Raw genomic sequence first — 15,020 nt, 5'->3', positions numbered from 1 at the left:
CCGAGAAATCTTGAGTAACGAGTATATTCGCTCATCACTACAAATTAACTTTAGATCCAATTTTTTTTTTTATTTTGACAAGTGTAACAGGAAAAATGGACCCCAAAATTTGTTTTGTAATTTTTCCTGAGTATGCCGATACCCCATATGAGAGAGAAAACCACTGTTTGGGCGCACAACAGAGTTCGGACGGGAAGGAGCGCCATTTGACTTTTTGAAAGCAAAATTTGCTGGAACAATTGGCGGACGCCATGTCGCGTTTGGAGAGCCCCTGATGTGCCTAAACAGTTAAAATCCCCCACAAGTGACACCATTTTGGAAACTAGACCCCTCAGGGAACTGATGTAGATGTGTCGTGACTCGTGAGCACATTGAACCGTCAGGTGCTTCATAGAAGTTTATAACGATGAGCCGTAAAAATAAAAAAAATAAAATTTTCCCCACAAATATGTTTTTAGCACAAAATATTGCATTTTCATAAGGATAACAAAAAAAATTGCACCATACAATTTGTTATGCAATTTCCCCTGAGTACGCCGATACCCCATGTGGGGGAATAGAACTGTTTGGGTGCACGGCAGGGCTTGGAAGGGAAGGAGTGCCATTTGACTTTTTGAATGTAAAATTTCCTGGAATCATTAACGAACGTCATGTCCCATTTGAAGAGCCCCTGATGTGCCTAAACAGTGGAAACCCCCCACAAGTGACCCCATTTTACAAACTACACCTCTAAATGAATTCATCTAGGGGTGCAGTGATTGTACTGACACCACAGGTGTGTTACATAATTTTATACCATTGGGCAGTGAAGAAAAAAACTACATTTTTTACCACCAAAATGTTGTTTGTCTCAGATTTTACATTTTCACACAAGAAGTGGTTAAAAATGGCACCATAATTTGTCCCCCAGTTTCTACTGAATGTGGCAATACCCCATATGTGTCTGTGCAGTACTATTTAGCCATACACAGAGACTCAGGAGGAACGGAGAGCAGATTTTCCTAGGAGAGTTTGTGGACTCCATATACAGAAGCCCCTATTTGCTAGAAGAGCAGATCCCCCCCCCTCAAGTGACCCCATTTGGGAAACTATACCCCTTGGGGAATTTATCTACAGATTTAGTGACGATTTGGATTCCACGGTGTTTTCCAGAAACAGGCAGCAATGAATGTTGTCAGGTGAAAATTGCAAACTGCTGTTGTAGTGACCAGTACATTGTAGTGACCAGTATGTTGCAGTCACCAGTACGTTATGCCCAGCCCGTGCTTCAGGTGGCATGTACCCTTTAGTTAGGCGGGCTCTCATCGCTTCAGAAATGCCAAGTGTGGACGCAATATCTGGTTTAGGTTCACTGTTGGAGCGGAGAATTTGCTGAATTTCTTTTAGGGGTCGAGGAGCCATTTCGCTTTTCCAGAGTCTTTGTGCTACCAGCAACGTGGAAGCCCCCTATATTTCCGTTAACAGGTGACAGACCTGAGTGGGGGCTTGCTTTTTTTTGTGGATTGAGTTGAAGCTTTTATTGGGACATTTTACATAGCGTTTGGAATCACATTTATCCGGCGCGCTACACTGAGCACTTAGTTTGGGGTTTCCATCTAAATCTCTGAGCGACGTGATTTAGATGAAATCCCCGAGGGACCTGTTCACTATAATGAGGCAGCAGAGTTACTCTGGACTCCGTCTGGCCTCTGTTCAGAGCTGCCCTTTTTATTGCAAAAAATAGTTTTTGCATCACCACATTTTGAGAGCTATCATTTTTCCTTATTTTGGCCCACAGAGTCATGTGAGGTCTTGTTTTTTGGGGGATGAGTTGGCTTTTTTATTGGTACTATTTTCGGGCACATGACATTTTTTGATTGCTTTCTATTCCGATTTTTGGGAGGCAGTATGAACAAAAAACAGCAATTCATGAATTTCTTTGGGTGGGGAAGGGGTTTATGCCGTTCCAGGACTGGTAAAATTGATAAGGCAGTTTTATTCTTCAGGTCAGTACAATTACAGTGCTACCTCATTTATATTGTTTTTTTCTTTTATATCAATAATTACGTCTGATGTCAGTAAGTGGTTAATCTGAGAACAGCATAATGCAGTGACTATGAACCTAACTCCAGCGATATGTCACTTACTGGGCTGCTTGCTGTAGTTTGGATAAAATCAGAATTTTATGAGCAGCAGATTATCACTAGAGGACTAGTAAACCTGCTGCCATGTAGTCCTCCATATTCATGAGATCTGTGTAACCGCGCCCTCACCACTGATTAGCAGCTTTCTGTTTATGTTCAGAGAACTGCTAGATCTGCAGCAGAAATTTTTTTTTAATCAAAGCTGCAGCTTAGTAAGTGACATCGCTGTAATCAGGGTCTCTGTCCCTAAATCACACTGCTCTCAGTCAGCCAAACCTGATGACCGATTCCTTTTAAATAAGAGTGTGGAAAATTTCTGGGACTGCATTTTTTTCTCCTGTTTGTGGTCAAATAGTGCTATTACTCACTATTTGGTGAAAATCAGACAGACTAGACAGACTCCATTATAATCAATGGTGGTGTTTGCATTTGTTATGTAACCAATCCATCCTCTGCATGAACTGCATATCTGAGATTGAAAATGCCGGTGTGAACGGAGCCTAAGTTGTATTCTTGTCCTGCCAGAAGTCTATAGGTGAGCTACTTTACATGGGACTGCGGTCTGGATTGGAGAGTATACTGGATAGTGGGCTGCAGGCGTCATACATGATGCAGAGAGATGTGGACCGGTGCTCTGTGCATGATAAGGTATGTGAACCGTCTCCGTCCTCGTGAACTTGTTTGGATGTTTACTTTTGGGTAAAACGGTTTACATTTAACAGTAAACTGTCCAATTTGTTCAGGACTGTGGGAGTTATGCAAAACCAAGAGTAGGAGAACGCCAGCCCTTTTAGATCTCTTCCCAGCTTGTCCCCTTTTATTAACCACTAGATGGTGGCCCGATTCTAACGTATCGGGTATTCTAGAATATGCATGTCCACGTAGTATATTGCCCAGCCACGTAGTACATTGCCCAGTCACGTAGTACATTGCCCAGTCACGTAGTACATTGCCCAGTGACGTAGTACATTGCCCAGTGACGTAGTATATTGCCCAGTCACGTAGTATATTGCCCAGTCACGTAGTATATTGCCCAGCCACGTAGTATATTGCCCAGCTACGTGTTATATTGTCAAGGCACGTAGTATATTGCCAAGTCACGTAGTATATTGGCCAGCGACGTAGTATATTGCCCAATTACGTAGTATATTGCCCAATTACGTAGTATATTGCCCAGTTACGTAGTATATTGCCCAGTGACGTAGTATATAGCACAGAGCGACGTAGTATATTGCACAGCGAAGTAGTATACAGCACAGAGCCACGTAGTATATTGGCCAGTCACGTAGTATATTGCCAAGTCACGTAGTATATTGGCCAGCGGCGTAGTATATTGCCCAATTACGTAGTATATTGCCCAGTGACGTAGTATATAGCACAGAGCGACGTAGTATATTGGCCAGTCACGTAGTATATTGCCCAGCCACGTTTGTCACAGGTTAATAAACATATACTCACCTTTCTGAGGGCCCCTTGTAGTCCACGGCAGCTTCCGGTCCCAAGGTTGGTCTGAGCGCAGGACCTGTGATGACGTCGCGGTCACATGACCGTGTAGCGGTCACATGACCGTGACGTCATGTCAGGTCCTTTCCACGCAGGACTTGTGATGACGTCGCAGTCACATGACCGTGACGTCATGGCAGGTCCTTCTGCCATACCATCTTTGCCACCGCAACCTGCAACGGAAGATGGCGGCGGCGCGAGCGGCTCAGCGGACTACAGAGGGTGAGTATAGCAGGTTTTTTTTTTTTATTTATTATTTTTAACATTACATTTTGTACTATTGATGCTGCATAGGCAGCGTCAATAGTACAAAGTTGGGGACACACAGGGTTAATAGCGGCGGTAACGGAGTGCGTTACCCGCGGCATAACGCGGTCCGTTCCTGCCAGCATTAACCCTGTGTGAGCGGTGAGGGGAGTATGCGGGCGCCAGGCAGTGAGTGCGGGGAGTAAGGAGTGGCCATTTTTTTCCGGACTGTGCGCGTAGCTGATTGGTCGCGGCAGCTATGACAGGCAGCTGGCGAGACCAATCAGCGAATGAATAACCGCGACAGACAGAAGGACAGACTGAAGTACCCTTAGACAATTATATAGTAGATAAGGCTGTTCTATGATTTGATTGGGGTATCCACAAGCTATGCCATAAATGATTGGTACACATTGGACCTGTATCTAATCTATCTGGAAAACAGGGCTTGTACAGCAATTCCTGCAATTTTCATACAAATGAATGGAAAGAGCCGCGTGCGCCCCCCCAGCATCATCCCTGAATGCATCGTGACCGGACCTCCTTCTCATGTCACATGTAGGGTCCCCAGGTGGGACCCAGAGCTAGCATCAGTTTATGGCGCAGCCTGTGAACTTGCTATGAATGAATGAGATAGAAATACACAGTCAATATATAATAAAGGGGTGGTCCGAAACTAAAATGTATTTTAATCCTATTAATATAATTTATTTTCTAACCTACCTAGGTTAATACGATTAATCCCCAATCCCCACAGTTTTAAGCGTGCCCTAAAAACTCATTTGTTCAGTCTGGCCTACTGCCTCAATGCATTAACCTAACTATCCCTGTGTGGCCCATTAAAAAAAAAAAAAAAACCATAATCAGGTTCCTCGCATCATGTTCTCATACACTTTATGCAGTTAATAGCCTCTGTGTCTGTACTGCTACATACTTAGGCAGTTAACTGGTTCATGCAGCTTTACATGAACACCCGAGCCTTACACTATGGCTGGTCCGAACAACGAAAGCAATTGTTACCATCCACCTCTCGTGTCTCCCCTTTTCCTCATAGTTTGTAAGCTTGCGAGCAGCAGGGCCCTCATTCCTCCTGGTATCTGTTTTGAACTGTGATTTCTGTTATGCTGTAATGTCTATTGTCTGTACAAGTCCCCTCTATAAGTTGTAAAGCGCTGCGGAATATGTTGGCGCTATATCAATAAAAATTATTATTATAATATTCTGTATTTAAAAAATCCCTTCAGTTCTCTCTTTACTCTGCTTTATTTATTTATTATTTTACTACTTCTTTGTGGACGCTTCCTCTGAGAATCCCCAGTGCATGCTGGGATAGTCAAACGAGTCGTCTTCAGGGGGCAGAGAGTGTGGTAACTGCCACAGCCTCTGCCCCCTCCCTGAAACGAAGCATCATCAGTGACACGTCAGGTCTACTGAGCATGCGTCTGTTTCCAATTCTGACGTGTGTTCAGTAGATTCTTGTAACTCTGCAATATGCAGAGTGACAGTGCACTCCCTCTACAGGTCTAATCAGAAGTAACTAGCCGCTAAGAGAGCACACTGTTAGTGCACATTGTAAAAAGAATACCCAGTGTGCAGGAAAAGTAGAGACCAGCGTCGCCCTTACAAGTCACTAGCCCAGCCCCGGAAATGGATATTAGTGATAATGCTTTTCTCCAGGGAGGGGCAGAGGCTGCAGTAGTGACCATAGCCTCTGCCCCCTGATAACGATTTGTTGACTATCCCAGCATCACTAAATAGCCAGACATATATATAAGATTAAAATGCATTTTAGTTTTGGACCTCATCTTTAAGCCAGAGTCAATGTTTTTTTTTCTAGGTTCTTGAAGACATAAAGAAGAACTCCCGCACATTATCATCCTTCATGCAGAATAGCTTAGCTTCTTGTAAGAAGGTACGACTTACTGTTTCTCATAATATAGAGCTCCACAATTCCAATTGTTCGGCTATCCTTGAATATTATATCTATTAGCAACATTTGCAAAGTTTCTGCCTTTTGCAATAAACCAAACCAGAACAAGGTAAATAGATGAACAAAACTAATACAACAAGTTGTTTCTTCAGATTAATGGAAAATGCTGCAGCATGCAAACGCCAAAAAATACTAGTGACCTGGTCGGCAAAGTCCATGAGTATTGGGCCAAGATTCCTCAGGACTGCTGCCAGAAGCTAGTGTCTGGCGTTACATTACATTAGCAGCGAGTCACAACAGCCATAGTGGCTCTTATAAGTACTGAAGGGGTGAATAATTCGGAGATGTAGTAGTCAGTAAAAGTGACCTTTTGTGATTACCGTTTATACTCGAGTGTAAGCCAAGTTTTTCAGGACATATTTTTGTGCTGAAAATGACCCCCCCCCCCCCCCCCCCCCCTCAGCCTATACTTGAGTGAGGGTCCCAGAAGATGGAGGGGCAGCGGTGGAGCAGTGGGTCACAGGAGGCAGGAGCCGGCTGCTGTGGCTAAAGCCTGTGCCCACTGCTAAAGAGAAATGAATATTCACTGCGCCTCCTGATGAAGTTCTAACGAAACGTACGTTGGGGCGATGGGCAGCGTTCAGACTGACACTGGTTTGTAAGTAGTGTATTGTTTAATTAGGCTCTTTGACTTATTTTCTGTCATGGTATTTCCTCCTAGACATGTGATTTACTCCATTTGGGAACCCTTTCCTGCTGGCCACTATTGTGCCTGGGGTTTTCCAGCCACTCTGTTAGGCCACAGCAGGTGATTTAGCCTGTACATTCATTAGGCGGACTCCACTTATTACTTTGTACTTACTAGCACACTCTGCTACTTTGTATGGCTGAATGGTTTATTCTGCTGCACTAGGCACTTTAATTGATCAGTCTCTATGCTCCCTGTGTTTTGCGTCGCAGTCTTTGTTTTATTATTTGTTGTTTTTTATTCAACTTTAATAACAAATATTTTCAGATTATACTCTCTGAGCTTCATGTTGCTCCTTCCTTAGTGTTATTGAGTCGCCCGCCAGGGCCGTGGGGTACCGGGTCCGGTGTTCACCGGGTGATGTCATGGTGGCTGCGACCCGGTCCGTGGCCCAGGGCACCCATGTAAAAGGGAAAGGTCTTTAAAGGGAATAAAGTTTATGTTCGTGACGCCACCTGTGGTATTCGGTCAGTGGGGACCGACGCTGCTTTAAGGGGTCCTCTGGGGTGATGTTATGGCAGCTAGATAGTATACCTTCCCACAGGTGACGTATATCCCCAGGGCTCCCGGTGTGTAGATGGTGGTATGGTGAGAGGTGCAGTGAAGAACGAGGACACAGGATTGCAGTCTCTTTACCTTGTTTACTGTTGGTTTCAGCAGCCACAGTCCAGGGCACCAGATCACAGGGCAGGTAGGGTCCGGCCGGTTTGGAGGCACGTCCAGAGTCCCCTTGTCCAGGTGGAAATCAATAGCCTTCCCTTGCGCTGTAGTGGTGTAGTCCCGTACTGCTAAGCCTCTCGTAAGGTCCTCACAGATGTGATGTCTCTCTCTCTCTGTCCCCCATATAGGATAGGACAAAACCCGTATAACTGGTGACTTGAGCCTGTTTATAGGGTCTCTTAGATAAGCCAGCTCTGTGGGGTGTCACCGTGCCTCCTGGGTGTAGGTGCGGACAGGTAACATGCAATTAGCTGTCCTGCCGGTCTCTGAGGTAAGGTGTAGAGGTCCTTACTACCTCGGTGCTCCGGCTACCAGTTCTCTGCGCCTCAGAAGGCGGCAGCCTGCTCGGGGCTGGTCCCCTTCTGGTATCCTCTCTCGTGCTTTGCTTTCCTGCACGCTCACTGCAACGTATTCTGCTTTCTGAAATGTCTGTTTCTGGGAGCTGCAGCTCTTAGGGCATTCACAGCTCCGTGAACCTTCTATCCTCCTCAGACGGCTGACTGGAACTTTCTGCCTTTCCCTACAGACTACCAGATATAGATATATATATATATATATATATATATATATATATATATATATATATATATATATATATATATATATATATATATATATATATATACACACTCACCAGCCACTTTATTAGGTACACCTGTCCAACTTCTTGTTAACACTTAATTTCTAATCAGCCAATCACATGGCGGCAACTCAGTGCATTTAGGCATGTAGACATGGTCAAGACAATCTCCTGCAGTTCAAACCGAGCATCAGTATGGGGAAGAAAGGTGATTTGAGTGCCTTTGAACGTGGCATGGTTGTTGGTGCCAGAAGGGCTGGTCTGAGTATTTCAGAAACTGCTGATCTACTGGGATTTTCACGCACAACCATCTCTAGGGTTTACAGAGAATGGTCCGAAAAAGAAAAAAAATCCAGTGAGCGGCAGTTCTGTGGGCGGAAATGCCTTGTTGATGCCAGAGGTCAGAGGAGAATGGGCAGACTGGTTCGAGCTGATAGAAAGGCAACAGTGACTCAAATCGCCACCCGTTACAACCAAGGTAGGCCTAAGAGCATCTCTGAACGCACAGTGCGTCGAACTTTGAGGCAGATGGGCTACAGCAGCAGAAGACCACACCGGGTACCACTCCTTTCAGCTAAGAACAGGAAACTGAGGCTACAATTTGTACAAGCTCATCGAAATTGGACAGTAGAAGATTGGAAAAACGTTGCTTGGTCTGATGAGTCTCGATTTCTGCTGCGACATTCGGATGGTAGGGTCAGAATTTGGCGTAAACAACATGAAAGCATGGATCCATCCTGCCTTGTATGGAGCATCTTTGGGATGTGCAGCCGACAAATCTGCGGCAACTGTGTGATGCCATCATGTCAATATGGACCAAAATCTCTGAGGAATGCTTCCAGCACCTTGTTGAATCTATGCCACGAAGAATTGAGGCAGTTCTGAAGGCAAAAGGGGTCCAACCCGTTACTAGCATGGTGTACCTAATAAAGTGGCCGGTGAGTGTATATATACCCCTACCGTATTTTCCGGCATATAAGATGACTGGGCGTGTAAGACGACCCCCCAACTTTTCCAGTTAAAATATAAAATCTTCTTAAAAGTCGGGGGTCGTCTTATACGCCGTATGTCATCTTATAGGGCCGGTGAATATGTGCCTTTTGGCGTGGGGAGTGGTCCCGATGACGAAGAGAGGGGGCGTCTCACAGTAAAGTGTGAGTGGAGTATATCCCCCATTACCTCATTGCGGCAGCGTGGGGGTCTCTGTGCTGGGAGCGGCAGCTCCTCTTCGTGCCGTGGGTGCTCTGTGCTGTGGGGCGGCGGCGCATCTTCGTGCTGTGGGGCGGCGGCGGCGCATCTTCTTGCAGCGTCGGGGCTCCTCCGGCATCTCCCCCAGGCCCGGAGGCACCGGCAGCCCCATTGCTCTTATGCGGTGGCCTCCGGGAAAATGGCCGCTGCTCAGATTCAGATCTCGTCTCCCGAGATCTCGGGAGACGAGATCTGAATCTGAGCAGCGGCCATTTTCCCGGGGGCTGCGATGCGATGGCCTCCGGGAAAATGGCCGCTGGGGGCGGCGCATGCTCAGATTCAGATCTGAATCTGAGCAGCGGCCATTTTCCCGGAGGTCACCACATCACAGCAATGGGGCTGCCGGTGCCTCCGGGCCTGGAGGAGATGCCGGAGGAGCCCCGATGCTGCAAGAAGATGCGCCGCCGCCGCCCCACAGCACCCACTGCATGAAGATGCACCGCCGCCCCACAGCACAGAGCACCCACGGCACGAAGAGGAGCTGGCGCTCCCAGCACAGAGACCCCCACGCTGCCGCAATGAGGTAATGGGGGATATACTCCACTCACACTTTACTGTGAGACGCCCCCTCTCTTCGTCATCGGGACTACTCCCCCCACCCACCATATGCACATTTTATCTGTACCCGGCGTATAAGACGACCCCCGACTTTTAAGAAGATTTTGAGGGGTTAAAAAGTCGTCCTATACGCCGGAAAATACGGCTTGCACAGCTCCGTGAACCTTCTATCCTCCTCAGACGGCTGTCTGGAACTTTCTGCCTTTCCCTACAGACTACCAGTTATATATATATATATATATATATATATATATATATATATATATATATATATATATATATATATATATATATATATATATATATATATATATATATATATATATATATATATGTCACCTAGTAAATAGGATCAGAGTCTCCCCCTGGTGGCGTGGAGTATGAATGTGTTGCATGTTTGTGGTACCTGGATGCAGTTATCCTTCCTTGCCTCTGAACGTAGCATCACTCTCCCCGGGAGGAAAGCAATACCACTGTGACGACCAGAACCCTGGGGCGCCACACTATGATATTCATTTATTCTGTAGGAATGGTGCGGCCATTTATTTCTACACTACTAACTTGCTAGTAAAAACTAACTCCTATTTTTAGGGGAGGCATAGGAGTTAGTGTTTACTAGCAAGTTAGTAGTGTAGAAATAAATCTGAAAAAGGATATAGGTAGCGGCCGCACCATTCCTACAGATTAAATTAATACTATTATACGAGACACCAGATAAAAATCCATTAGATTAGATGACTTTTAAAACGTCCTGGTGATGGATACACACTAACTTAGCATTTTTAATCGTCCTTTATTTTTTCATTAAAAGTTCTGTTTTATTATAGTCTTTAGTTAGGGTCTTGTTGCCTTTGGCAAATTGTAATTATTGTGCTTACCCTACGCTGACTATTGAACAGCAATTATGTATTAGGGTTGTTATATGGCACGGCTCAATAAAGGGTTGGTATTGGCTGTTAGGATTGCTACTTCCAGTAGGTGGCGCTAGAGTTCTAGTCCTCTTCTCTGAAGACGCAGTTTGTGATGATTTGGAGACCCCATTTGTTATATTAGTTGTGTTCAGTTATTTAAATTGTTCTTGTTTCATAGGTTTGTTGCAAACAGCTGAAAGTTGATACATTTTGCTAATAAACCTAAATTGCTATGGAATCGAATATTTTTTTATAGATACTGTACACCTATAAATTATTAATTTTGTAATAATTTGGTAAGTTATTGCCATTGCGTAGCTGGCTAATATTTTATATGTGGCAGATGATGCTACCTTTTTTTTTTTTTATTTCTAATTTAATACAATAAGATTTCTAACTTTTTTTTATTTTTTTTAAACTTCCTAAATTTCTCCAGGTAAACGTGGACCTGCTGATGAAAGACCTGTCCTTTAGTGTTCGGAGCCCCCTATGTACAGGGCTGCAGCGGATCAATCATAGCATGGACTTACTGCGACAGAATGTGGTTTCTATACTAACAGGTACAATACTGTGTATCTTCACTGTGGCTTTATTCTGTTTTTGAGTGTTTATTTTACAGGTAATTTCACTAACTGCACGTATAGATATTAATGGACAGAGGATATTACCTGTTCTTAATATTATATGGCCATATCTATGCCTGTTTCCATTGTGAACTGTGAGTCTTTTTAAAAGGAATCTGTCACCAGGTTTTTGCCGCCTAATCTGGGAGCGGCATGATGTGGAGAGGTGCCTCTGATTCCAGTGATCTGTCACTTACTGGGCTGCTTGCTGTAGCCTTGATGAAATCCCTGTTTTATCAGCAGGAGATTATCACTAGAAGACTAGTAAACCTGCTGCCAGGTAGTCCTCTACATTCATAAGCTCTGTATAACCCCACCACTGATTGGCAGCTTTCTGTGTACACTGTGCATAGGCAGAAAGATGCCAATCAGTGGTGTGGGCGGAGTTATACAGAGCTCAGAATTCAGAGAACTGCTAGATCTGCAGCAGAGAAAACCGGGATTTTATCAAAACAGCCACAAGCAGCCTAGTAAGTGACACATCGCTAGAAACAGGGTCTCTGTCTCTACATTATGCCGCTCTCAAATAAGATCACAGCAACCTGTCAACAGATTCCCTTTAAAGGAGCACTCTGCTGTTTTTTGTATTTTTATTGCCCCATCTGTTACCAATCAGTAGTGTGTGCAGAGAATATTTTAGAATACTATCCGGCCACTGTCTTCTGCCATTTCCAACACCACACCGGTGGCATCACGTGACCGCAGTTGTGACCGGGTGGCTCACTTGGCGACTTCTGGTTGGAACCGAGGTCACTTTCCCAGAGTAGATCTAGGAGACTGAGAATGGGGCTCTTATAGACTTACATTAAGGAAGGAAGGAACGGTCTTCAGTGTCAGCTGACAAGTATGATCTGGGGTCGAAGCAAGCATCAGACGTGGCGACCAATAGGTATGTGAATGAACTCGTTACACCCATTGCTGATTAGTAACAGAGGGGGCAAATAAAAAAAGCCAGTGTTCTTTTAACTGTGCTTTTGCACAAAATTAACATTATTAGTAACATCACAGGTCAGCGGCTGCCCAATGTCTTCTTTATTAAAAAGAGCAGCCCCAGACGGGTGATGTGTACTCTTTGAAACAGATCTGTCACCAATTTTACAATATATACTGCATACTTTCCTAAAATGAATCTCTTAGATCTGATAAGGATGTTGTGTTTACATTGAAAATCCAAGTCCATATGGCTTTAGGGTCCTATGTGAAAGATTAACCCCATTTTTGCTCACCTAACCTGATTGCCTGCGCCTCCTCCCTGCTGAGATCTCACACTGCTCCCTGCAAGCTGACATTGGCCGTCAGGAAAGGCAAGCAGAGACTCGTAAAATTGGACTCATGAGCTATGTTATTATAGCTGGACGCTTCTTAATATCAGAATTATACTGCCATTCTGACATGGAATTTCAGTGTTAATACACCAGTCTCATAAGGTCTATCAGATCTAGCTAACAATGTATGTAGTTAGTATTGTGGAATATGGTGACTTTAGGTTGTGATTTATGGGAGCGCTGTCAATTTTGAGAATTCCTCTTTTCCAGGTCTGGACATAGATGCTTCAGAAGTTCTTACCTGTCTGAACAATCTTAATTCTTCATCAAATCAAGTGAATAAAAGCCTGGCGGTACAAATAATTGGTCTTCCGGAGCTTCAGACCTTGTTGGAGGCCCTGTCATGTGCCATTCACCAGCGCTGCAATGACAGACCTTCTCATAGAGCTCTCACCGTGCAGACCTCAGAGGCCTCGAGTCACGGGGTGTTCTCCCCCAGCACCATCCAGTGGGTGTGATGTTCATCGTCTACGTGTAAGGCGGTGGCCAGAGGATGGGTGTCGCTGTGTGACCGCCCAATGCTTACAAATGGATGGAGCTACACCGCCGGCAAAAGTCAATCAGAGAAAAAGTGGCCGCCTTGATCATTGCGGACAATCAAAGTATGGCCTACGTTTTGTAAATCACATTTGGAAATACACAAGGAGGGTGACTAGGGCCAGGTTCCTCCGGGCGTACTTCGTGGTCCCTGTACAGACTGCAATTTCCAGACCCAAACTCACAGCCTCACAGACACATGTAGCATACGTCTGTCTGTATATGCACCATTAAATACGCCCATCTGAACCGGCCTTAGGGCGCATTTACACCGTCCATTGGGAACCTCCATATCTAAATATGCTGCCGATCAGCCGATGAATGAGCAATACACTCGTTCTTAGGCAAAAGTGTTTTTAATCTTGATGAACAGTCATGGTTCTCGGCAGCACGTTACCCTATGCTGTAGTGCTGTCGATAACATGATGTTCTCTGCGTGCAGAACAATCGCATTGACCAGTGTTCCCCAACTCCAGTCCTCAAGGCCCACGAACAGGTCATGTTTTCATGCAATTATCACATGTGCACATATAAGTGCAGTTGGCTTTTCTAAAGAAGCTAAAGGGACCATCGACCATCTTCTGTGCAGCACGGGGCGGCCGCAGTAAGCGCACCCTTAATTTGTCTGAATTTCAGATTCTGCAGCTCTCATACATTTAGATCAAGCCACATTGTTATAGTATGGCATGGAAAATATTACAAAATGAGTACTGTTTAAAACAAATTTGCACTGAATGCACAATGTATGTATGTACGTATGCTTGTATATAGATTTTTATCTTTTGGCTTTTTTTAATTCTCTGTAATATTATCTTAGCTAAGAAAAACAAACAAACAAAAGAAATCAGGTAACCATTGCTCTGATTCTAGATTTCACAATACAAGCTGCCTTTTTCAATAGATCCTTTAGACCTGATGAGGCTAGTGTACTTACCGCAAAGGTCCATGGTGCAATGGCTGTGTAATCATTAAAAGGTGCCAAGCCTAATATTAAAGTCCAGTAAGAGCCTGTAAAGATAAAGAGCCCGATGCTTCAATTAATATCAGGTGGAAACATTTTCAAAAAAGGATCATACAAAGTAATGTACACCAGCTTCATCAGGCCTGAGAGATGTATGTAATGGTATGTGCAGTTTATAGGGTGATGTCCGGTGATGGATCTGCATGGAATGTTACCATGAATAACCAGATTTGGAATGGTTTCTCGGTTCCTTGCGTGCGCTGTCGCGGTCTCTGTTGGCTGCATTGCACTTTATCTGACTTCTTTTTAACCAGGCTCTTTAAAGTCCATAGAACAATTAGCAGGATACATTTCTTAGCCCGTAGTGGAGCAAATATTATCCTCTATCCGATAGAGTTAGAGGTCGCAACCTTTCAGAAAATCCCTGCACAGCTTTCTAAAATAGGATCTATAACGCTGTTACTCCAGGATTGCAGCCATAACATGGAGAGACGGACACTAATATGGGCCCATAATCCGCTTATGGGCAGTCACCAGTATAGCTATTGGCGCTTTCACCTCTGTGTGAAACTGATCTCAATGTAACGTAAACTATGTAATAAGCATTTATGGTGTACTGTGTGAATTATGTAATGACCGGAATTGTCTGCTATTTATAGTATGCTAATACATATGGGGAATAAACTGAAGTCGATCATCTGTGTTTCTCCTGTCTATTTTTTGCTATAGTTTATTAAAGTTGTATTGAATTCTATTAAAGATATTTTCTCTTAAAGAGAATCGGTCACCAAGTTTTTGCAATCTCATCTGAGAGCAACACGATGTAGGGGCAGAGATCCTGACTCCAGTGATGTGTCACTTACTGAGCTGCTTGCTGATAAATGTACTGTTTTTCTTGCTGTATATCTATCAGTTCTCTGAATGCTGAGCTCTGTATAACTCCGCCCACACCACTGATTGGCTGCGTTCTGTGTACACTGCCAATCAGTGGTGAAAGTGGGATTATA

The 15,020-nt window shown here is 44.4% G+C and overlaps 1 protein-coding gene across 2 annotated transcripts in view; it reads left to right on the top strand.

Moving 5' to 3' along the window:
- The window catches only part of KIF14 (kinesin family member 14), a 109,665-nt gene extending 94,953 nt beyond the window's left edge, over positions 1-14,712 (top strand). Inside the window, exons 27-30 of one of the 2 annotated variants that reach the window (XM_077277757.1) lie at positions 2,649-2,771; positions 5,710-5,784; positions 11,004-11,127; positions 12,726-14,712. In XM_077277757.1, coding sequence (XP_077133872.1) covers positions 2,649-2,771; positions 5,710-5,784; positions 11,004-11,127; positions 12,726-12,973 — 570 coding nt within the window. In that variant the 3' untranslated portion in view covers positions 12,974-14,712. The remainder of the gene's footprint in view (positions 1-2,648; positions 2,772-5,709; positions 5,785-11,003; positions 11,128-12,725) is intronic. The other variant, XM_077277756.1, reaches the window with a different exon arrangement.
- The last annotated feature ends 308 nt before the right edge of the window (positions 14,713-15,020 follow it).

Source organism: Ranitomeya variabilis, chromosome 8 (assembly GCF_051348905.1).
Source record: "Ranitomeya variabilis isolate aRanVar5 chromosome 8, aRanVar5.hap1, whole genome shotgun sequence".
NCBI classification, from domain to species: Eukaryota; Metazoa; Chordata; class Amphibia; order Anura; family Dendrobatidae; genus Ranitomeya; species Ranitomeya variabilis.
Note: the sequence above shows the minus strand (reverse complement) of the source record. Positions and strands in the feature narration are given on the sequence as shown.